General features: G+C 43.2%; 3 protein-coding genes and 1 non-coding gene across 6 annotated transcripts in view; all 4 read left to right on the top strand.

The window, feature by feature from the left end:
- Positions 1-1645: 1645 nt before the first annotated feature.
- Positions 1646-1727, top strand: trnal-aag (transfer RNA leucine (anticodon AAG)). The gene has a single exon. It is a non-coding gene; the product is annotated as a tRNA-Leu (tRNA).
- Positions 1728-2991: 1264 nt separating this feature from the next.
- naa40 (N-alpha-acetyltransferase 40, NatD catalytic subunit) lies at positions 2992-10535 on the top strand. 2 transcript variants are annotated; one of them, XM_005751870.2, is made up of 8 exons: positions 2992-3350; positions 5238-5333; positions 6152-6204; positions 6359-6454; positions 6769-6927; positions 7037-7120; positions 7361-7438; positions 8556-10535. In XM_005751870.2, exons 1-8 carry the CDS (start codon positions 3345-3347, stop codon positions 8701-8703), a joined length of 720 nt encoding a protein of 239 aa, XP_005751927.1. In that variant the 5' UTR covers positions 2992-3344; the 3' UTR covers positions 8704-10535. The 2 variants fall into 2 exon arrangements, with proteins under 2 accessions (XP_005751927.1, XP_005751926.1); XM_005751869.2 differs by lacking the exon at positions 2992-3350 and having other exon boundaries at positions 5312-5333; positions 6152-6454.
- Positions 10536-12683: 2148 nt separating this feature from the next.
- On the top strand, positions 12684-17260 carry b3gat3 (beta-1,3-glucuronyltransferase 3 (glucuronosyltransferase I)). Its single transcript, XM_005751868.1, has 8 exons — positions 12684-12880; positions 13243-13350; positions 13474-13654; positions 13748-13931; positions 14032-14193; positions 14283-14369; positions 14512-14715; positions 14950-17260. The coding sequence occupies exons 2-8, from the start codon at positions 13257-13259 to the stop codon at positions 15046-15048; spliced, it is 1011 nt and encodes a 336-aa protein (XP_005751925.1). The 5' UTR covers positions 12684-12880; positions 13243-13256; the 3' UTR covers positions 15049-17260.
- Positions 17261-21591: 4331 nt separating this feature from the next.
- The window catches only part of LOC102200359 (uncharacterized), a 5214-nt gene continuing 2468 nt past the window's right edge, over positions 21592-24337 (top strand). The window contains exons 1-2 of one of the 2 annotated variants that reach the window (XM_005751867.1): positions 21592-21717; positions 23441-24186. In XM_005751867.1, coding sequence (XP_005751924.1) covers positions 23533-24186 — 654 coding nt within the window. In that variant the 5' untranslated portion in view covers positions 21592-21717; positions 23441-23532. Of the gene's footprint in view, positions 21718-23437; positions 24187-24337 lie in introns of both variants that reach the window. The other variant, XM_005751866.1, reaches the window with a different exon arrangement.

The raw sequence follows: 24337 nt of genomic DNA, 5'->3' as shown, positions 1-24337 counted from the left end.
ATTCAGCAAAGTCATTAAGAAATGTCACATTTCATCTCTGAAAAAAAACCCGCTGACCAGTGTTATAGTTTAATGCAGATAGTTTGTTTTGATAAACAGTTAAAGGTTTTTAAATTACAACCTTTTTCACATTAGTTGCAATGTTTTGCGACTGATTGTATGAGCTGATTGGGGAAATGCATCTTGTTTTACAAACGCTGTAAAAAATTTGAGAGTAATTGAGAAAAACTTTCATTTCTAGCTTCAGTAGAATGAAATGAGAGCTGTAGTATGAACTGGCTAATTTCCCAAACCTACACCTCCACCTATTGGTCACTGTGGCAAACTCCTTCTCCAGACATGCCAGATTTGCCCAGAGCAGCATGGGGTTTCAAGCTGTGGCAGTTATCTTTCACTCGCATGATTAACTATGAGCTGTAGATGCACAACTGAGAAAAGTGGAGTATTTGGTTTGTATTCTTATAAAATCTTAGCAAAATAGCAGAAAAGACACTGAAATCTTCTACTGGAAATTCCAACCAACAATTATGTAAATATACTTAGAAATCATTTTCTTTTATTCTTTTCCATGTAAATTATTAAATTATTTAACCACTATTACTATTAGTAATAATGATGATGTAAAGTATTGTGATGTAAGTGCTAGTGAAGTAGTGAGTATATATTGTGAGAAAGAAATATTTTGAAAAACTTGCCCCAAATTAGAAGCCTCCAACTCCTGGTGGGAGGCAAAGCTGATGGAGGTAAGGTCCTGTGGGACTTAAACCAGACTGACAACCAGACATATTGGTGTTTGAGAAGGAGAAGCAGACCGCAGTGGTGATGAATGTGGCAATCCCAGCGGACAGCAACATCAGGAAGAAGCCGCGCAAGAAAATAGAGGCGTACCAGGGGCTGAAGGAACAGCTGGAGCAGATGTGGAAAGTGAAGTCCAAAGTGGTCCAAGTGGTAACATTAGCATTAGATGCTGTAACTCCCTAAACTGGAAGAGTGACTTCAGAAGGCAAATGTGCCATAATTTCACTAAACCTCCGTTGCTTTGCATGAAAACACAGACAAAGCACAGGAAAATGAACAAGCTCACGCGTGAAATGCGGATGCTTTGTTTTCACGTTGAGAAAACTTGTTCAGAACACAGTCGGTGCTTTATAAAAAAGAAATGTTCGGCTATAGGGTCTTATTTGAAAATACAATGCTTACATGCGTTTTCTGTCATATATGCAGCTGTTTGACACATGCGCGTTTGAGTGACGGTAACGTCATGTAGAGGTGCTCCACGGTGACCAATGGAGGCTTCACGATCACTTTTATTTTACAGGTTTGTATGATTTTGACTCAGATAACCAGAACTGGAAAAAAAAGTATTTAATGAGTTACCAGATTACTGTAGCTGCCGCACATGTTACTCCCAGCCTGTTATTTATGAGCCTTTCACGTTTTGAGCATTATTCTGTCATAGAAGGAGTAGCCGTAAAGGTCAGAGGTCATCCTCCTGGTACTGAAAGTGCCGCGTGCTTCCTGACCTGTGCTGTCTGGCGCTCTGTCGTCACAAACAAGGAAACCATGTTCGCGCTAACGCAGCGGTGCGTTCAGGTACTGTCAGAAAAGTGACCAACAGCTCTTTCAGGAAAACAGCTTCGCACGTGGTAGCGTGGCCGAGCGGTCTAAGGCGCTGGATTAAGGCTCCAGTCTCTTCGGGGGCGTGGGTTCGAATCCCACCGCTGCCAGACATTTTTCAAGTACACATAGAAAGCTGCAGTCAATACACACAGAATATACTTTAAACATATGGTCTTTACGCAACGTTTGTGAGTAGAACAACAACAGAATTAGGTGTGACAGTTGAGTTGATAGTGAAATCTGTATAATTTCAATAATTCAAGGATACTTGGCTCCTTTTAAAATGATGTAGAATAGTAATGAAAAAAAAACAGCTTTTAATGAATTTAAAGTTTTACTAAAATTCAAATTCAAATTGAATGTAAGGGGATTTGCATAATGACTACTTTTATTTGTTTTATTATTATTATTTCATTTCATCCCACAATGGCAGCTACAGTTACTCATCTCCATTAACTGGAATCACTGAACAGTGACTGGATTGTTTCCACTGTGGCCATGTTGATTGCCAAAATCCACATGTGACAAGTACATGCCGGTTTGTGAAACCATACACTCACTGGCTGTGACTTGTGATTGACAAGTTAGCAAATGATTGTGTAGCTTTATACAGATCTATTTTGAAAGATAGATTGACTAAAAGCCAAAATAGGCTTCATTTTTTATTCAGTATAACTCCAAATGAGTAACTGAGATCATAAATCAAGCATCAACGTGCTTACAGAGGTCAAGACAGGAAACTGTTTTCCTTTAGACTTCAATAGGACCTCAAGTATTTTTGCAACACAGCTGTCGCCATCTAGTGGTCTTCAGATGGAATGCAGGCTCAAGACACTTTCACAGTAGCTGATTTGCTTTTCTCCAGTGCCACTTTTCATGTAGTAGATGTATGTGAGGATACTGCACATGATGTTTAGGTTCTATATTTATTGTTTGCTTTAAGTGTTTGGCTTAAAAAAAGATTATAGACGGTCGAGGTTTAGGAAGTTCAGATTAAATATTACACAAACACAACACTTAAAGTCATGTATACATCCAAGTCTAGATAAACATGCAGCAGATGCTCCTGATGACCATATCAATAAATATTACAGCTAAGAGTTAAAAAAACAACAACAACTTATTATTGAATTGAATGATTATTGAAGCTTTGTAAACAAACAATGTAGTTTAAATTCGTTTTCCATTTTATATTTTTATTTAAGTTAACATTTTTAGGTTTTAGTTTTGTTTTAAGCCACTATAGTAAATAGTGTAGGGAGAGGAAAAGTAGGGTTTAGGGTTAGGGTGACCCTAACCCAAAATAGTCTTCTTAAGACTATTTAAATCTATTTGGGGGCTAAGGGTGTCAGAAGTCCGAGGTGAGGTGGAACACGTGAACGCAGCATAGCTGGACGCGGCGGAGAGGAGAAAAGAAAAGGGCAACGAAGCAGCCCGGATAATTCAGCCTCGCAGTCTTGGCGCCAATCCGACTTCAGAGGGAAATTAAACGGCTCGGTTTTCACTCACGTTGGAATCAAATTCGCAGCCGGTTGCTGCTTCTTTCAAAGCCTTCGGTCGTCTGCTGTAGCCAGCCAGCTAGCTTTGTTAGCACACTATCCATCATTGTCATATTCATCTGGCCCCCTTATTTCTGCCTGTAGTCACGATACTAATAACTCAGCAAAGCACCGGGACAATAGAGGTGTGTTTCTCCAGGGGGATCGAGCAGATACGGCAGCAAAATGGGGGTGAGTTGCATGTGTTTTTCCCCAAAAATATATATATATGAAGCGAGGTGGCACAAAGAAAGGTTTTTAGCTCGTCAGTGGCTGATTAAGCAGAGGAGACATGAAAGAAAGAAAGAAGGAAGGCAGGAGAGAGGGAAAGCGAGAAAGACCATGGTGGATGGATGTGGCTGAAGGTGCTGGTTTGGCTGTTAGCCGTCTAGCTGCCTAAACATAAACCCAGTAACATGGCATTGTAGCGTTAGCTCGAGCACACACATGGCTTTTTATGACGTTTTCAGCTGGGTTACTGCATCGTCCTTGGCGTTGCGCACACTTAACATGTCATGTGTGTTGTGACATTGTTAGCCCGCTAGCCTTGTTAGCTGTCGGGGAATGCCATTACAGCAAATGGCGAGTACGTTGCTAACCATTAATGCTAGTCACTTGTGTTTGTGTGTGTGTGTGTGTGTACATTTTCCAAACAGGCCAGGATGTGGGGTCTCTTTCCCACCTGGCCTTGGTTAATTCACACATGTTGGAAGTTGATAATATGAGCTACCTGTCTACACCAGCCAGGCCTGCACACACTCTGAAGCTGTAAAGCTGAGTTTATTAACTTTAGCTAGACTTGACTTTGTCCTTCTCTTTGGCTCCAGATAAACCAATCCACGTGTCCCCCCTTCCCCAGCTCAGTGTGCAGCCTCCCTGTGCTTGGTACAGAGTTAATGCTTGGAGCTAAAGTTGGCATTCCTTTTCATAATTGCTCAGCCCTGGAATGAAGGAATTCAGTTAATGCCTAGTTGTTTCTCCAGTGAAGCACCAATTCTGCACCCTAAACGCACCACGACCAACTCTAATAACTCATGGAGTCTTCCAACCAGGGCAATACACTAATACTACTTGTGATTGTTTGACTCAACCAGACAAATAAGTATCTAAATGGCATGGAGCCACAAAAAAATCACTACATCAGGTCCAGAGGATGGGTATAGGAACTGTTAAAGTGTCTAATCTCTCTGTTGCACAGCATAAACGCTATCAGGGTCATTTGTGTGAGTTATGGCTGCACCATCAATGCAGATGCTTTGGACATCAAACCAGGAGCAGGCTTAATGAGAGTAACGGTATCAGAGAAATTTCCCACAGGGAGCAGCACAGGCTATAGAAATACTATACCGCTGTAATGGCTTTAGATTGAAAGCATTTCAGAGAGACAATAATCACGTTATTAAGAGTAATAAGCTCTGCTTTTTCATTGTTTTCCAGGCCTTGATGTATTTTTGGAGCTTCGATCTTCCCGGATGTGCTCACGCGTAGTGTCTGAGGGTCGATCTGTTCTCTGATTGATTTGCCACGTGGCTTTGGGGTTGTAATTAAAACGTGTACAGCAGCACACGTCATTATTAAACAGAAATTCAAAGATCTGCTAATACTCAGATGAGTGGGAAAGACTGCACTCTACGTTTGATCGATTTTGTGTGTGTGTGTGTTGGCGAAAAAGTACAGTGGTATCCTCTGGCTACTACCTGCTTCTGTGTTTGTGGGCTCTGCTGCCACCAGGTTTCATCGTGATTTCTTGTGACCTGACAGGCTGTAGCTGCTGTGCCAGAATGCTGCATTACCTTGTCATTTCGTCAGCACAGGTTACACTCTTTGACAAGAGAAGATCGATTCACCAGTAAAGAAGTGGTGAAAAATGGCTGGCACTGATCATGCGAAGCGGAGAAGGGAATAAATTGAGTGGTAAAAAAAACGCAAAAGGTTATAGCACCTCTTTGTCTGTAGTGATCTCAGGATTTTGCATTTTTTGTGTGTCTGTGTCAGGGGGAAAAATCTCATTCTGATCCATCTGTAATTCACCAAATGTCCCCTGCTTTTTTTCCCTCTCCGTTCATTTTGTGTCTTCAGAGGAAGTCCAACAGAGCAAAGGAGAAGAAAGCGAGACGTCTGGAGGAGAGGGCAGCTATGGACGCCGTATGCGCCAAAGTAGACGCAGCCAATAAGGTACCTCAGTTGTGGATATGAGTGAAAAGGAGAAATCTTCTGCTGTGGCTTTGCACTGAAGTTAAAAATGCGCGGTTTGATTTTTGTCTCTCTCGCACGCTGTTCCATTGTAAGCTTAAGGCATGAAAAAAAAGAAGCTCGGGGATGCCCTCCTCACCCCGATTACAGCCTTAATTGATATGGGCATGACAGGAAAAGGCAAATACCGCACCATGTGTGCCTTTATGCATAATTAATCTGCATCATTAAATCCCCCACCCGTCTATTCGAATGCACGGCTCCTGCAGCTTGGAGGTTGGCTAGAGCGTTGGCAAACTGGAGGAAAACAGCTCGCACAACATGATCTGAGCTGCAGCAGCTTCCTCATTGGGATCATGATGGGTTTGGCTGGGTCGATTACTTTTGTGTCACTTTGTTTCAAAATGAGTTGCCCCCACTGTGGTGGATGTGATAACAGCAAAGGAATGCAAGAAAATCTCCTAAAGTGGACCATAGTTTCAAATGAATAAATGAGCAATTTAACTTGATTTTGAGGGTCCGTCTTTGGCCTTCATACTTAAATTCTCTGAGCCTGAGTGTCTGTGGTTTCGGCCCAGTGTGCCATAATCTGTCCAAGGATGAGAGTAGTCTTGATCTTCATAGTAACAAGGTGAAGCTGACCTTTTGTGTCATCGTGACTGACTAATGGACGTGTAGCCTGTCCTGCCCTTATTTGGCTTTTCAGGTCATTGAGCGTAAAGGCTGCTTAAAGGACATGACTGAATGGAGAAGAGTGCTGATAGTTTAGCGTTTTCTCATTCTGCCCTCTCTTCTCACAGCTCGAGGACCCCCTGGCCGCCTTCCCAGCCTTCAAAAAATACGACAGAAATGGGTATGCACTGCTTTGTACACCCGCAGAGGATTTATTCAGTATCCCGTTCCATGAAATTCATTCTTGTTTTGTGTTTTCCGCATGGAGGGAACAGCCGCTTTTCCCAGAGACACAGACTCATAAACTCACACGTTGACTTGTCCTCCCATTCCAGGCTGAACCTGCAGATAGAGTGCAAGAGAGTGACCGCGCTTAACCCGCTGTCTGTGGAGTGGGCTTTCGAACTCACAAGAGCCAACATGCAGACGCTGTAAGAAGTCTGTTCTCGCCTCCTCTCAGAGTTCGAAGTAGTTCAGGAACAGAGTGACCTATCTTTTTCAGAGCAGAGTGCAGATAGGCCAGAAATTCTTTTTGTGACATGAGATAAGGGCAGATGGCAAGATGTGGATCTGAGGCCATGAATTAAACGCAGAGTATAAAAAGAAGGTAGAGATTGAGTTACTGTATTTAATATTGTCTCATATTCAGTTTTAAACGGTATTTGTCCAGTTTAGAAAAATCTGAGAGCAAAGAATTCCAATTATTGTGCCATGCTCGAGTTCGTCTGCTGTCTTTCTGTTGCAGGTACGAGCAGAGTGAGTGGGGATGGAAGGAGAGGGAAAAGAGGGAGGAGATGAATGACGAGAGGGCTTGGTACCTGCTGGCCCGCGACGCCGACTCCTCCCCCGTGGCCTTCTCGCACTTCCGGTTCGACATAGAGTGCGGGGAGGAGGTTTTATATTGGTGAGGTACCCAGCTGTGTGTTTGTGGATTTCAGAAAAGATTTCAAACCTCATTTCTGTTATTCTAAGTTTTATTTTTTTAAATTTGCGCCTCTTTCTTCGCTCTGCAGCTATGAGGTGCAGTTAGAGAGCAGAGTGCGGAGGAAAGGGCTTGGCAAGTTTCTCATCCAGATACTCCAGCTCATCGCTAACAGGTAAAGAACTTCGGTTGTGTGACTATGGGAGGGAAGATTGTGGTGACTGTGAAGTTGGTTACAGGTGACCTACACTGAATGCAAACACAACTGGAGGATGTAACATCGCATTCACAGCACATTTATCATAACAAATGCTAAAACATGGGCTACATCCATCTTTTATATACAGTCTATGATCACGCCTTCAGGTCACTTTACACTAAAGACAAGTGTTTCTTTTTTTTGTCCTCTGTCCAGTACACAGATGAAGAAGGTGATGTTGACAGTTTTTAAACAGAACAAAGGGGCCTACCAGTTCTTCAGAGAAGCTTTACAGTGAGTATGCCGGCTCTTTAACGCTTAGGAAATATGGAGGGTTTAACTGTAATGAGACAAATGTTCAGCCTTTGAACGTGTAGTCTGGAGTATAATATAAGGTTATAATATAATATATGGACACTATATTATATTATTATGGAATATGATATAAGGTTAGTTGTCTGTGAAGCTTCTCAGTCATCCAGGTCATCGTAGTCTGTAATGACCCCAAGAGGGTCATGGACCCCCTATTGATCCTCTACCTACTCACACGAGCCAAGGTGTGAAAACAGGTTTCGGGTGAAGCCATCACATGATAGGGTGGGGCTAGGTTTCACAATGGGTTCACCCGAAACCTTGGCTGATTGTGACCCGCACCCTGACCCTGCCATAGGGTTTATAATCTGGGACTGTCCACCAATTGCTCTGAAGAAGCTTCTTGGAGGAGAGGTGAAACGTCTTCAAGAAACCTAAAGAAGTCCAGACGCTTTTCTTTCCAAGCTTCTTAGAATATGACGTGGTTCACAGCTCAGTATTAATGGCTCCACAGGTGTTGTGGGTTAGTCTCTTTCTCATGAAGTTGCTGTCTTAGATCAGAAAGGAATGGGCAAAGCTGGCAGTTCCCAAAAATGTATTTCTGGACATAATCCAGGAAGTTTAACTCTGAAAATTTAATACAAATGAGATGAAATCATAGAGAAATGTGGAACTTCTCTGGCCTTTATTCAATGTCGTAACACTGGAACAGAAGCAAAGATTGCAACCGGATTTCCCTTTTAGTCCCACACTGAACTGGTGACTTTCATTTTTAGTGTTCCTTATGTCATGATATCACAGTCAGTTTTGTTATGATCACTGCGCTGCAAACACGAGGACTGTTGAGGGTTATTATTGGGATAATGGAGACATCACGGCGCTGCCTTATTGAATTATCTTTTACTTTCTCTTTCGTGTGGGACTGGCGGGTCTTACAGTTATGGCGTCTTAATGTGATCGCCATCATTAGTGCATTAACACTCCAGGAAGTTCCCACTTATAAAGGTCACATACAGGCAGGAAACGGTCCTTCTTCGTCTGAAACCCGACTTCCTTCGGTCTCCCATTAACGAAGCTCGCCGTCTCCCCTCACCTCCAGGTTTGAGATCGATGAGACCTCACCGAGCATGTCCGGTTGCTGCGGCGACGACTGTTCTTACGAGATCCTGAGCAGGCGGACCAAGCACGGCGAGGCCTCGGCGGGACACACCCACGGGGGCGGACACTGCGGGGGCTGCTGCCACTGATCGGCTTCGGTTACGCCACGCGATTGGTTAAAAGCCAGCAACTTTAACCGGCTGCGTGCGAAAGCTTCAGCTGCCTGCTAGCCCACGAGTGGTTTTGAATTATGGAGGCCGACAGGTGGGAAAACCCACCTGCGCATTAAAAGCCGGCATCTCGATGCAGCGTGAGCTTTCGCACGCAGCCTTTTCTATGTTTTTGTTTTTGTTTGTTTGATTTGTTTTCCAGCCCCTCGGCTCATTGTCCAAATCATCTCTTCCCATTCTCATAACGCTGTTATTACCAGAACTGGTTTCCAGTCAAGAAAAAGCTGACGGTCTCCATCACGGAGACCGATCCTATCCCATGCAGCTCTCATCATCTCTGTGTTGCTATACTGTATTGGATCTGCTTCTTAAACTGTGGTTCGAGACCTAAAGTTGACTCTTGGCCTCGAGCTGTATTGAAGAAACTCCCCACTTGTGGTCTCTCAAGTGTAAAACGGGATTAGTTGAGTCTTGAAATCACAACTAAAACCATCCAAAATAAGCAGATAAAAATAACTCAGTCAGTTTCTACAATCCAGCTCGGGGGGTTTTCTGGGGCCTTTGCACTGAGACGACTTGCTTGTTTCACTGCACCGGGGTCCTCGGATCGGGCTTCACGTGAGAGCCCGAGTTTAGGTCCTGGTTAAACCAGCACGAGAAGCGCCGTCGCACTGTAATATTATCTGTTCTGACTCTAGTTGTAAGTTATTCTGTAACAGAAGACACTGCAGCTAGCAGCAGCTGGCACGTGATACTGCTGTTACATGATTACAATACACCATCGGCACCACCCGCCTCCTCGATTCAGGTAAATGTATCGATGTCTCCCTCGCTTTTAATGCTTACAGCTTATCAAATGAGATTTCCAAGATTGCCTTTTTCTTTCGAGTCTCTCAGTAAAATACGTTTAAAAAAATGTTTTCTCAACATCATCAGTTGCTGTAAATCTGCATCCGACTAAGTAAATATTCCCAGTGTGTCCCCACCTGTGTCATATCGCCTCATCAGAGATGCATGCTGTAACTGGATGCTTTTTCAGCTTCACAGAAGACATCTTTAGTTGTGAAAATTCATCATTTGACCTTTCGGCCTCCTTTTTTTTTTAGTTTTTCCTGCTTCTTGACCTGCACCCACGGCTGCCACACAGTTCTCATTTTTACTGAGCTTTCGGATTTTTGTAGTACACCCGTTTCCCTCTTTGCTTTTAGTTTCTGACGACAAATCTGACGCTACTAGGCCTGTTTAAAAACAACTAAGTCCATCCTCCATTGCACTTCTTGCATATCTTGTGGATTTAAGGTGGAATAGCATCAACAGAGATCACCGTTTGATCATATAGCTGCTTGAAAACGACGCGTGAATGGATGCAGATGAAGGTAACGGCAGCGCACTTGAGGGAGCTTTTTTTTTTTCTTTTTTTTTTTGCTTTTTAAATTGTTTGAGTTCTTCCACAGTCTTAACTTATTTTCCTGGCCCCCTCCTGTAAAATTAGGTATTTTTGGGGGTGGGGGCGGGTGGAGTAAATCTAGTCTTAAATTAGGATTACGGACTAGTGGCTTCTAAAATTTAGGTCCACTGCGAGAAGCAGCATCTAAAATTCTCATGTTGGTCTAGAATAATCTTAATTCCACTTTAACCACAATGAGTCCCCGCCTGTTCACAAAGCCTTTGATGTGTTTTTGGATTAAATTGCTGTTTTTAAAAAAAATTTGATTTATAATTGAGATTGACTGCATTGAATGGGGTTCTGTTATGCACATTTCCAGCTCCATGTGTCCTTTTTTTTCCCCCCCCTCTGGCTTTGCATGATTCAGTTAAAAATAATCCTTATTTATCCTATCCTGGCCTCTGGTGCAGTTTATTTTATCCACTGTCTCAAATGAGCTGTTACAGCTCCTGTCCCTTTAAGACAGCTGTCCTCTCATTGGCTATCCCTGACAAACTGATGGTTTCAATTGTCATCTATATTAAGGCTCGCCTTGACATCGCACAAAGCCAGGAGTAGATAAACATGTCTGAAACAGTGCTTCTGTGTTAAACTCTGAGTGTTTTGGTTCACAGAGAGGACGTGTACATATGCTGGATCCACTACTGTAACAGCACACCAATGACAGATAATAATGGAAATAATAATGAAAAGCCTGCTACAAGTACGTGGAGTTAGAGGCTGTTATGTGAAGTAGACACACTTGGTATAAATGCTTGGTACTAAAATAATCTGGTACCAAAAAAAAAAAAAAAAAGGGGTTTGAGGAGAAAAATCTTACGGGATCCTGGGATGAAAGCTTTGGTTGTTTCCTGCTAAACGTACATTCTGCACCTGGAGACATGGTGGTTTTTCTTGCTTGGTTGAACTCTGAGGAACAGAAACAACTAAACATGCTTGTTTGCGGGGACTAGACTATCTGATTGAATAGTACAGTAAAAAAAATTTTGTACTTCATATGTTACAATTTCAAAAAAAGAGGATGTTGTACATAGAGGTAGGAGATCGATGGACTGACAGTCTCTCTCAGGTTAATCAAACATAATCAAACCTCATCTGTTGTACTTAACAGCCACGCTGTCAGTCAGTCAGCCGCTGGCTGGATTGGATTGACCCACGGCTCAGTCTTGTTACCATCCTGTTTAAAGAAACAACCGGAAAGTAGTCCTGGTATTCAGGAGGAGATTTTTGTTTAGTTTTATTCTATTCTTTGAAAATGTGAAGTTGCATGAAAGTAAATGTAACAAAGTTTGAACAGAGACTGGATCTGCACTCGGTGGTCATATTCAATCCAGGCATGTGGGCAGTTAAAACAAATAATCATAAAGAATTTAAAAAGGCTCACTGGGAATAAAAAATAAAATAAAATAAAAAATCTTATGTGAAAATGTAATTTTTGGAAATGAGCCTGAATTTAATTTACTTTGAAGTCAGTGAGGACTTAATTTTTTTTTTTTTTTTTTTTTTTTAATGGTTCCAGATACAAAAAATTCCAGATACTGCTTTTGGTCTTTTCTCAACATGTATATAAATATATATAAATATATAAGCTGTTGTGGATCCATCTTCATTTCTTGGCCTTTTACAGGAGAAACACTTTTTTAAACATGATGTTAATAAAAGGCAAAAAAACCCAAAAAAAAAACCTCGGTGTTTGAGAGTGAGTGTTCCAGTCCTGTCCGTAAATGACAATGAAAGGGAAAACTAAGTCATTCTGCCTTGTCAGTGTTTTATGTTACAAATAATGTTACAAATAAAGGAAAGTTGTTTGACTTTTCAAGAAATGCCTCCTTTTCTTTACTTTTTTTTTTTTTTTTTAAACATAAGTGAATTTCCATCAGGAAAAGAGGATATGTATGGAAATGTTTAATATATTTTGTATTTTTCTTTTTATAGGTAATTTTTCAGATTTTCATTATGCTGTTGTTACACATGTAGCTGCGTCAGAATGTGTTAGGGTTGCCGATTTGCCTGTATAGACCATTCACTAATGCTTAACATATAGGTGTGGTGTATATTGCCAACATATAGAACGCACTGTGGAGTGATTTAAAACAATATGTTAAATTTGACCTCTGACCTCTCCAAAGTCAGTAGAACTAAAGGTCAAATAATTGTTTTTTAGTTTCTTCCTATCACTGTTTCTACTGACAACATACAGGTACATATGGAATTTTATATATTGGGATTCAAAATATTTAAATTATAATTTGCATTCAAATACGATGGCACATTTGACCTCTGACCTCGCTGTTCTAGCTTTCTTTCAAGTTGACCCTATAATGCAACCTTTAAAGAAAAAAATCCTCTAACGAAAGTACTGTCAAGAAAATGAGCTGCCTATGTGAACCTCCTTTTTAAGCTTTTAAAAATATTTGTTTTATCAAAATGAGTGATAATTAATTTGATAAGTACTTTTTTTTTCTTTCATTTTTACGCTGCACAGATTTCTGTGCCGCTTCTGGAACTGTCTGTGTGGCTGTGAATGTTTCGAGGGGGATTCCTTTTCGCGTCGCACAGAAACCGGACGCTGTTGGTACATTAGCTGCAGAAAAAATGTCATAGTTGAGCCGAATGAATGGATGCTGTGAGGTGCCTTTGCTCACATCTGTCCAAAATGACATGAACCTCTGAGCTTCCATCGCTCAGCTCCGCCGATTGTCGCCTCCGGTAAGAAAAAGAAAAGAAAAAAAATGGGAATGTTTGTGCTTGTCTGGTTAATACAGCTTAGCTTCCACTGGTTTATCATTGAGTTCAATTTAGATTCATGTTATTCGACCTCGTCGGGAGTTAGGCCACACTGACCCGTGCACAGCTCCAACCTTTCCTCAGTTAGCTTCTCAGAAACGTCCCGCTGCATGGGGATGCTTTCCCTCTTAGCTTGTTAGCAAGCTAAATGTTGCTTGTGTCAAATTGGGTACATTTGAACTCAGTTTAGCTCCTCGGTTACAGCCTGCACAACTTCATCAGAACATAAACAACTGGATTAATAAGAAAAGCGTGAACAAGTTGCACTTTCTGTCAACTTTCAGCTAGTCAGGGCACCATGGCAACGAGGATGAAGCTAAAGCTGAAGACTGTATTTTTGCTCTACTTCATGGTCTCGCTCCTGGGCCTCATCTATGCACTGATGCAGCTCGGTAAGTGAATCCTACCTATGAGCAGAATGAATAATGGTATAAAATTTCAGCATCAGCAGGTGTAAAGGAGTCAAAAATGTGCAAACCTGAGTGGCAGAGCTTCACTTTGATTTGTTTGTGCAGGCCAGCGCTGTGACTGTACAGAACATGACTTCCCTAAAGACCGCACCATATCTCGACTGCGTGGGGAACTACATCGTCTTCAGGAGGAGATGAGGAAGTTTGAAGTAACAAAGCAACCTCAGAAGCAGCCAGCCAAACCGTCCCTGCCCACCATCTTTGTTATCACGCCGACATATGCAAGGTAGTCTTCCAAGCGACCGTTGCTTGGTGTCCACCCTCCGCCGTGCGTTCCTGCACTGATCTCACCCTCTCTCCGATTTCCATCTGTTTTCAGGCTGGTGCAGAAGGCCGAGCTGACTCGTATGTCCCAGACTTTTCTCCATGTCCCTCGGCTCCACTGGATCTTGGTGGAGGACTCGCCACACAAGACGCCTCTGGTGACCGACCTGCTGATGAAGAGCGGCCTGACCTACACTCACCTACACATGCCCACCGCCAAGGACCGCAAACTACAGGAGGTTCGTTCAATTTTTTATTTTTTTTGTCTTATCCATGCATGTTCTTGTAATTTTTTTGTTTGTTCCTTATTTAAAAACACTGAGTCATTCTCCTGCTCAGGGTGACCCCAGCTGGCTCAAGCCCCGTGGAGTGGAGCAGAGAAACGAAGGGCTACGGTGGCTTAGAGAGGACAGGAGGGCTCAGCCAGGAGGGGATAACCAGCAAGGAGTGGTGTACTTTGCTGATGACGATAACACATACAGCCTGCAGTTGTTTGAGGAGGTGGGATATTTAAGTGTGTGACTATGTTTATTTCTTTCACTATTAGGCTTATTGCTGATGCCTGCGAACAAATGTCCTCTTTTCCTCAGATGAGGAGCACACAGCGGGTGTCAGTTTGGCCGGTGGGCCTGGTTGGAGGGATGAAGTATGAGAGGCCTGTGGTTGAAGGAGGAAAGGTAAGGTCACTGACATTTTGCCATGCTGCTGTTTTTAAAGATGCAAAAATCCCCTGCATCTAACTGCACCTAAGAGCTAAGCTTTTCAGCTTTTTCATCTGATCTAAAATACTGAGATCATATTTACGATGGCTTGTTTAAGGTCGTTCGCTTCCATACCGGCTGGCGTCCCAGTCGGCCCTTTCCGATCGACATGGCTGGCTTCGCCGTTTCCCTTAAATTGGTCCTGGCCAATCCAGAGGCATGCTTTGACGGAGAGGCACCAATGGGCTTGCTGGAAAGCAGCTTTCTTCAGGGACTGGTTACCATGGATGAACTGGAGCCCAAAGCAGACAACTGCACTAAAGTGCGTGTGTGTTAAGAGATAAGAATTGTCTATAATTATTTTAGAACAAATGATTCAGTGTGAAATGCTGAAGTCTTCAGTCTTTTCTCTTTATGATTTATGGGAATCGCAGAAAAAGAGACCTTTAAGAAAGAAGTGTTCGTGCATTGGCATTTGCAGTAGTTGCATTACGATTCTAGTAACAGTTTATATATAAGGTCACGTGTAGTAATAGTGTGTTTGTGTGCTTTGCAGGTGCTGGTGTGGCACACACGGACAGAGAAACCGAAGATGAAGAGAGAGGAGGCGCTGCAGGCTCAGGGACTGGGTTCAGACCCTGCTGTGGAGGTCTGAGGGACACGCATGCACATCAACACACACTCACACACACATGCGCACACAGTGTGTGATTATATTCTGCTGTTAATGCTGCATACGTAACTGCATTGTAAATACTGTAAACACTAAAGTACAGGAGAGAACCTGGTTTTGAGAGACTGTTACACCCGGTTGTAAATATAGATGTGTATCGAGTGTGTGTTTTGTCATAACTGTGCTGATTGTATGTTAGTGTGTGCGTCTTTTTCGTTTTTGAGTTTGCGATCCTTGTTTAGCAGTACAGTCAGTGTCAATGTTAAACTACTACCTGATGGGGGCGCCAGTGTATTAGTTTGTGAAGCCTTGCTGCTGGAGCACTGCGGCTTAAAACTGGAGGGAGGGTGCGTCTCATAGCAGGGTCGTCTTGTATCACTTCTGTTTACTCGTAGCTCAGTTAGACGCCTGTGATGTTTCCCGTTCCCGGCAGCAGTTAGATGTTTTTATCAGGGGCTGGAGGTATAAATGATGTGACAGGCAGAAACCGTGTATATAGCTTTTCCAAAACATGGAGTGGTATTTTAAAAAGAAGGATTTGGTTTTTCATTTCATTATTTTTAAATAGTGAGTTGAGCCAATATGATGATGAAGAAAGAAGGGGGAAATGCAGACAACCAAGCTTGTCATTTTTTGTGAGTGTCTCATTCACAAACTGCCTTGTAGGGGGAAAATTACTAAATTTTATCATTATTGTTAGATGATCATAAATGTTTGTGGCTTCATGTTATTGTGGGGAAAACCTTTGCCTAGCATGCCAAAGATCCCCGGATTGGGACTAGGAGGTGACACAAATGCAGCGTCGGGGTAGAACAAGTCAGTGTACTCCTATTAGCAGTCCCAAGGGTTAAGTCTGCAAGGATGACCCCATGGGAAGTAAGGGAGCAGCTCAAAGGACCCTCGTGTACATTTCAGTAGTGCGGGTGTGATAATGAAGTACGAAAGGTTACTTTGAAGGTGTTGGACTGTTTATTACCCCAGTTTTGCTCACACAGCAGATTTGGGCTGGTGATGATTTCAGAACACATTTATCTTTTTTTCAATTCTGGGTCTGAATTTTATGTTTAGTGATGCTGAGCTGCTTATTTGAGCTCATGTCTAAGCGTTTTGTGCAAACTGTTATTTTTATATACAAATGATTAACAAGGGAAGCGTCTACTAGACTCTGACAGATACAGGACATTTGTGGTAGATACCGATATTTAGGGGGTTTAAAGCAAAAACCTGATACTGATATCTAGAGTATGTCAGTCACATGGATATAATGTGTACCCTGGTTTAGCAGTGCAGCCTTCAGTGTCGTTCCAGTTTTCAGGCCAAGGATCAGTTACAACTGTGCACTTAGTTCATGCATGGCTTCTGATTTTTGTGTTTGTAAGTCAATATTCAGGATGTAGATCCTTTTTTTTTTTCTTTTTACCCCTAAAAACAAGTCATCAGCATCAAAGCAATGTCAATAATCTTTACTCAAACTGTAATAACAATGTCTAGGATTAAGCATTGTAGAGCCAAGGCAGTGAATACTTACTACGTCTTTTTTTAACAATAAAAATATCCATGACTGAGACGGTGCTCTCTAAACACGCCGAGCAGTGAACAAACCCCACGGACGACTTGCTGTTGCGTCTTTATTAAGCCCTCAACGACCCGTGTTGCAGACAAAGTGGTGCAACTTAGCAACACGGGCACGACAAACACCCGCGTAATGGATCCACACCCAACGCACAACTTCTGGGTTGTAACTGGTGTCATCACACCACAGCTAGTTTAACCCAGTGTTTTGTGAGCAGCTTTAGTGATGCTTTTTAAAAACCACGCTCAAAGTGGAAACCATTTAAGGCAGTGATTAAACAAACATCTCTGCTGAAGCGCATATAAACGAGTTGTGCAATAAACAAACGTGTTACGTTTCGACACTGCTGCGATCAGAAAAACACTTGAATTTGCCTCCAGCGGGCAGGAAATCCCTGGTACTTAAAGATTGCCGAATATGGAAACTCGAGCTGTGCTTCGTCATCTTCCACACTCCCTGCAATGCAACAGACGCTGTAAAAACAGCTAGTGCCTGCTTACGTGTAATTAGTGCCTGTAAGTAACTTCTCTACTGGTGTATAACGTATTTATTACTGTTCTTTACATTGTACAGTGTGATCATGTCTGTCCCTGGCCTTGGAAATAAAAGTAATGAAAAACACACTTTGTCACTTTTGTTTGTCTCCAGTTCTTTTGAACTTAAGTGAAGCTTTTTTTGTCTTTAAAATTAGTTTTGTTTTTTTAAACAGCAGTTATATTGAAAATCATGGAGGTAGTCTGCGGTGAGACAGGCTTTTGCGGCGTTTAACCTTTGCTGCCTGCAGCAACTTGACACACCACATTCATTGTGCACATCTGTTCTCTGAGCGTGTCACTTTCAGTAGTCAAGCTGTGATATATGACTTGGTCCCTCTCCTCTGACCTGTCACGCAGCGTGTCTGTTATTTTTATCACGTTGTCTGCACCTAGCATCGTCTATAACGCCGTCTTCCAGCCGGATGTTCTGCACATTCACCACATCCTCACCTCACCGTCCAGATACCGAGCCCCAACTTGTCTGTGCCTGACAGCGACCATTGCAACCTGCTCAGTCATGGGTGATTACTCTCTCGTGGGCGGGGATTCTCTAACCTCGGAACAGCTGAAGTTGCGTGATTGACAGCTGGTACGCCCTCTCTAAGGGGAAGCGGCCCACTTGGTGACTATATTTGGAGCGTGTGGAGGTGTACTCGCGGAGGGACTCCAAGATGAAGATGCAGTGGGAGATGAGTAAGAGGAGCTGAAGTCAGAGCTACATGCACGCCACTGTTGGTCCTCGATGAGTCACAAGTGCAGCTGCACGAACACGCAGTAGACGATATTAGTGGTGATACTGAAAGAAGTTGTATTATTACCTGTAAAAGTATGAGCTTCACTGTCATGAATAACACATCATTAAACTCCTTTTAATCTGTGTGTGTTCCTGATGGTGTGTCATCACAGCTGCAGGGGAACCCTCTGCATGCGTTTACATGAAGGTGCACAAAGGGCTATTAAATGTGACACGGGCAAAAAAGCAGGCATTGACACACACACACACACACACACAGAGGTAAACAGCTCCCACTCCCAGTCCCACCCAGACCAAGTGTTCACTGTGCAAACACTACCATATCATTGACCAGGCCAACTGATTTTAATCCGTATACACACACTCCTACTCCAGGGTTTACCTGCATTAGAAGTTAACAGTTCAGGGTGTTACACTGACTCGCGTGTGGTTTTTAAATGTCTTCTTGTGGCGAGCAAATCAAGGATGCAACCAATTACGGGAGGTTTTGTGCAAGATTTGCAGAGAGATTAATGTGTTATTTGTGTTTGGATGAATGTATCTGTGTTTTGAGAGAATAACATGTTTCACAGGAACGCCTTCAATTTGAATCACGACCAAGATTCGTGCAAGAGTGGAAAAACTATAGTTGTTCTCTACATATCAGTCAGTCTAGTTTAGGCCATTCAACAGGCCTAGTTGTCCTAGGGTGAGGCACAGGGTACACCCTGGACAGGTCCCAGCCTGTCACAGGACCAACACAGGAACTGACAACCGTTCACACCTATGGCTAATTTAGAATGACCAATTGACCCACTGTCTTTTGACTACGAGAATAAGCCAGAGTACCCGGAGAGAAACCATGCAGACACGAGGAGAAAATGCAAACTCCACACAGACAGGCTGCAGGTGGATTTGGACCCAAGACCTTGCTAGCCAAGATAAGCACACTGATAAGAAATAGTTACAATCTTTCAAGGACTCCTGGGGCACCAGCAACTTCTACTGATCCACTTGAGGTTTTGCCTAAGAACCTGTTTCAGACACTGTTCAGCCTGAGGCCAGCCAGCAGACTTCTGATTTTAGTAGGCATTTCCCATGCAAATTCAGGAGGCCTCTGGCATATCTGGAAGACTGTTTTCTCGCAGAGCTAGGAATGTGGGATCGTAGTCTGATATCGACGTATGGCACCGTTTTATGTTCAGACCATCTAAAAGGTCTCTGACACTGGCTTTGGTCTTCCTGTGGATCGTTTGACTCGTTTTGACGCATAGATTTGAAGTGCGATTGTGTCAATGCCGAGTGTTTGCAGACGAGTCGACGTCTTTCGTACGAGCTGCAGATGGCAGTCTGCTAGAAATCCGAGCACAGTGAGGTCTTTGGTGCAACACCCTCTTTGTGTTCATCGTGCAACTAAAGAACAGGGATGCTCTACTGAATCCAGTTCATGCCACATTTGTATGCTTTGAAAGCGTTTGGTGGGATTGTCTGCACTGAAACGACACCTCCCTAAGTATTGCAAGTGTCCTGCATCGACCGCGTTTTCTCTTGTTAATGCACTTTAATTTGTGAAGCTCTTTCTTTCATTAAAACTTTCATTAGAATGTGACCAATTATTTGCCTTGTGGAGAGAGGACAAGGCCAAACAAGTCATTGATCTTTGGGCGTGCTTGTCCAAATTTGACCAGAGAAGAGCACGGCATACCCTCCACGACACTATTGTGCCATCTGTGAAGAGAACAAAAAGCTACGTACGTTTTAAGGGAGTAAAACAATACTGCTGTTGTAGAAATACCAGTGATAAATCAGTGCATCCACCGGTGCTCAGTGGAAACAACAGCTAACGTTAAATTGGCAAACTTTAAAAAGTCAACAAACCCTCAAGACAGCAAGTTACTGATGTGTAGCACAGATCATCTCTTTCATGGTGATTTTTGATTCATTCAAAAACAAAAACATTTTTATAGCTTCTCTATGTTCTCATGCTATTCAGCAGAACTAAAAGATTCATATAAAACTATTAATCGAATAATAAATTATGGTGTGACTGAGTGAATGTGGTGTACACTTCAATGACTAAACAATTACACAGAGTCTGAAATGTTTGTTAATACAGAACATGTGTACTTTTACTCCAGAAAAGGTTTATGTACAACTACATTACCACTTTTCTATGTATAGGATTTATGGCAGGATACCTCTTCCCTGTGTTTCCCTGTGTTCTGTAGCTCCACAGCTGGAGACCAGAGTGATGAATCTACAACAGACATAACTAAAGTTAACCTGCTGGTTAGCTGCACAGAGCTGCACCCACAATTCACAAAAATTAGCCCACCTAGCATGCAGCAGCTATAAGTTACAAGACCCTTTAGATCTGCACAAAGTGACAGAAACAAACGTAACTGTTTTATCAGATCAGGTCAGACTAGTGATGGCTAAATGAGGCCTCACGGAGTGTGCGCTACATGACCCTTACCGTGTTTACACCGTGTTGGTGTGTTGCTTAATAGCGACATCTGCTGGGTTTAAAAATCATTGCAGGCACGCTGGATAAATTCATTCATTCAGGTCAGAATGGTACATAAATGTTATATTCCTGATGTTAACAACACATTCTGTGAAGAAGTGATCTGGTGATCCTTATTTCGCCCTTATGGCCTAACATGCCACTCCACTGGCAAATGGATACAGTCCAGCTGATCTTCTCATGGGAAGGAGGATAAGGACAACTATTCCTGTCATTCCATCACAGCTAATAATAAGCTAACAAACTTACAGACAAAAACAGAGACAAAACTGCAACCGCAGACACAGACCACATGACAGGCAGCCTGGATAAAAAGTGTGGAGAGAAACTGAAGTCAGTTGATTCGTTCTGATATCTGGACACCAAGCGAGTGACGAATTGTCCTGTTAACGTAACCAGCTGATGATAAAGTGCTAACTGAATGAAAGCAAAAATGTATATTCCAAATAATTAGATTATAAAATGATCGATTAATGCAGTATGTAAATGGGTTTTGTACTTTGGACAGGTCGCCAGACTGTCACAGGGCTAACATTTAACCCAACCTCACTAATTACATATTGTTGGACTGTGGGGGGAAGTCCTAGTATCCAGAGTAGTATCCAGAAAGTTAACAGACTGTTCAGGTAAGCCTCTCCAGGACCAACAGGATATACAGAGTCCCCACTGTATGTTGTTGTAATGCATAAGAGTGCAATAACTGAGCTCACAGGCAGAATAAAGTTGATAGAGTTTTTATAAAAGGTTCATCTATAAAGAGCTGTTTAAAACAAAGTATGAGGTAAATCAGAGATTGGATGATCATAGTTTCTAAGTCATAAGGCTTCGTGTCCATCTCGGACCAATAAATCATTTATTTGACCATGGAGACCTTGGTGCATTGAGCACTGAAGGCAAAACTTTGTTGACTCGACCCACCGCTGCATCCCTGCAAAGCCTCTATAGCTGGATCCCGCGAGTTTACCCAGCAAAGGTAGGACGTGCGTTGCTGCTGAGATTCTTTTCAGTAAGTTAATATTTGACCTGTTTAATACATGGCGTTATCTCTAAGTCAGTGTGTGTTCAAGGATGTAATGACAAGGTGTGTGTGTAGGTGGAGAGAGGGAGAGTGTTTTACAGCGTGTGTGTGTGTGTGTGTGTTCGTACCAGTGACGAAGACTCTGCAGGTCTGGGCAGGGTTGGCGTGTGACGTGTATGAGGGCAATAAGCAGCGCTCCCGGCTCCGTGTCACTCACTCAGACTCACACACCGAGAGGGGAACGAGACGAGAGCGAGAGATCTGGTAAGGCTGCAACTATTTCTTCACCTGTTGAAGGCGTTACTGTTTAATATGTGGTAGCAGGCGTTTCTGTTCACTCCTGTTTAATGCTCTCACTATTGAGCTGCTTCTCAGCCCTGTTTCATTTTTAACACTTTAATTTAGTCATCCTTTTTTTTTTATTCGCCTCCTATTACACAACACCTTTCAGTCTTTATTTTGCAATCTGCACATTATATGAAACGTTACCTGCACTTCGCAAGTCTTCGAGATTTCCAGGACGCCGTTTGTCAGAGCACAGAAGGACGTTTTTTGGTTTCCTCTTCTGTTTGCCACCCTTGTAACAATCCAAAGTCTTCATTTGTTTTAAAAAAACAAAGCTGATCTGGAAAGGACACCAAATATGTCTGCAGTTTCTGGTTATTAGCAGGAAGTGTACTCCTTCAGAGGAGCATTAGTGTGGACTTTGTTGTTATGTAACTTGCGGTGAAACGGTTTACAAGGTGATCGCAGAGGGGAGGGGAAGCGATCTTGCACCTTTTCACTGCAGGGTCAAAACCCCTGAGTGCGTCTCATTTCTACCAGCAGCGCAATCAGTGATGTCACAGCAGCAGTCGAGCAAGCAGTGATCATTGAGGGCCTCAAAGAGGAGCGCTCTGAGAGACGCTCGTTGATTGTGTGGCTTGCATTGTAATCACTGTGACACACAGATCAGTCCACTGATCATAAAGTAGAGGTCAGAGGTCAAATGTGACATGATATTTAAGATGTTATAAGGAAGTTTCAATATGTTGGCAACAGTTTCTAATAGGGCTGCGTTAACGTGGTTAATGATTAACGCGATTAAAATGGACGAACTGCCCAAAATGCGTTGACAGAGACATTTCAGGGATTTTGAGTCAGTCTGCGCTCCAGATGGGTTAATTGTTAATCGCGTTAGTCGTAATGACAGCATTAACGCGTTTAAGCCGCATTAACGTGTTAACGGCGAGTAACCCCTTACACGGATTGATCTGCGTTAACTCGTTAACGTGGATTAGCCTGTTTTAACGCGCTAACGCGGATCAGTCGTGCCAACGCCACCGGCACATAACCTCGTTGGTGGAGGTAAAAAAGCTGCTCTTCCTGCACAGGGAGTGGAGCAGTCATCAGCCACTCCAACACAGCCAGAATATAAGGAACTCATCTAAACAACACTGTGCTTACTCGGGACCCCCGAAAAACACATGCCGATGTTTGACGCAGATTGTATGACTGACTTTCAGAACAGGTGGAGAATGGACAGACAAGCAGGTCGCTGACACCGACAGTTAGTCTGAAGTCATTGATTTTGGCTGCACATCCGGCTGTCTGACTCCCTGTGTGTTTATCTTCAGCGCTAAGAATGCTGCGCGTTCAGTTTTTTGACATCTGTTATCATCACAACCCCGATAACATTGACTCTGACCTCCAGCCTCGGTCACGGCCACCGATATTCAAACACAGACATTCTTGTGACGGCTGCATAGCATTTCTGTTGTACAGTACTTACCATCCAGAGAGGCTGATAAAACACACACATACTCACATTGATGTGAAAAGTAATTATCTTTCGTCTATGGTCTTTTACGCTTTTTCCTTCAGCTTTTATCTCCTATCACTGTTCTTGAAATTTTGGCTGCCTGTATGGAAATGGATCAGACTGTGCGTTTGACAGAGGGCAGGGTTATGTAACAGCCTTAAACTCTAATCTCTCCTCTCTCAGCAGGAACAAACCAGGAGCAGAAAGAGTGTGTGAGAAAGTGCACCAGAGGCCAAAAGAAGTAACAGACAGAAACTCGAAGAAACTCCAACAAAAAGATGGCTATTGGCAGGAACTCCAGGATGAGCTCAGTCCGAAGCTCCATCAGGGCCCCAAAGTTTCTGGACAAATCGAGTGGCTTCTACGGTCGCCTCGACGAGCCCGAGGCCGCCACAGAGGTAGAGGAGACTGGTGTAAATGTTTGCAACATAGAGGAGGGAGTCTCGAGTGACCCATCCATCACAGAGGTGCATTGTTCTGATGAGAAGGAAGAAGGCGAGGTGTTTGGCTTCAGCGAAGGCATGATGGAAGATGACGACGAGAGCCTCCTGAGGAGGAAACCCAGCCGCCGCAGCAGCAGGTGGAGGAGAAGCTCCAGGAGGAAGCAGAAAGAGGGGAGAGCAGACGAGGACGCAGCCAGAGAGGAGAGGCCCAGCCTGGGCACGGAGGGTCCAGCTGACTTCCCTGAGGACATCAGGGTGAAGATTGAGATAGAGATGGAGAACCTGAAGAAGGTGGAGGAAGAAAATGAAAAGGCGGGCTGGGTGAAGGAACCCGTGCTCGTTCACTTCCCGGCTCGGGAGGACGCTGACGACCAAGTCCTTATCCGAGACAAGAAGAGAGGAAGAGAAGACGAAGAGGAGGAGGAGAGGAGGATGACGAAGGAGCAAGAGGAAGGGATGAAAGTGGTGAAGAGGAAAAATTACCGCAAGGTGAGAGAAAATGTGCGGTGTTGTTTTAGGCTGCAGACTTGTATCAACTTCCTCTTCAGTTTGTCACATTTACATAAACTCCATATTTAGCTTCGCTGCGTCGGGTTAAACTTTAAGCCGAAGCTGAAGGTTGTGTAACTGCACGCCCAGC

Source organism: Pundamilia nyererei, unplaced genomic scaffold, assembly GCF_000239375.1.
Source record: "Pundamilia nyererei isolate P.nyererei 1_Seehausen unplaced genomic scaffold, PunNye1.0 scaffold00331, whole genome shotgun sequence".
NCBI lineage: Eukaryota > Metazoa > Chordata > Actinopteri > Cichliformes > Cichlidae > Pundamilia > Pundamilia nyererei.
This window is presented reverse-complemented; position numbering and strand designations above follow the sequence as displayed.

What these genes read in the sequence shown, in the direction of transcription:
- naa40 (XM_005751869.2), top strand. Translation starts at nt 6,201, where the DNA reads ATGGGTATGCACTGCTTTGTACACCCGCAGAGGATTTATTCAGTATCC. An exon ending in AGAGCCAACATGCAGACGCT is followed by an intron (nt 6,455 to 6,768) that starts GTAAGAAGTCTG and finishes TTTCTGTTGCAG; the next exon opens with GTACGAGCAGAGTGAGTGGG. An exon ending in TTCTTCAGAGAAGCTTTACA is followed by an intron (nt 7,439 to 8,555) that starts GTGAGTATGCCG and finishes CCTCACCTCCAG; the next exon opens with GTTTGAGATCGATGAGACCT.
- b3gat3 (XM_005751868.1), top strand. Translation starts at nt 13,257, where the DNA reads ATGGCAACGAGGATGAAGCTAAAGCTGAAGACTGTATTTTTGCTCTAC. An exon ending in CTATGCACTGATGCAGCTCG is followed by an intron (nt 13,351 to 13,473) that starts GTAAGTGAATCC and finishes TTGTTTGTGCAG; the next exon opens with GCCAGCGCTGTGACTGTACA. An exon ending in CTGTGGTTGAAGGAGGAAAG is followed by an intron (nt 14,370 to 14,511) that starts GTAAGGTCACTG and finishes GGCTTGTTTAAG; the next exon opens with GTCGTTCGCTTCCATACCGG.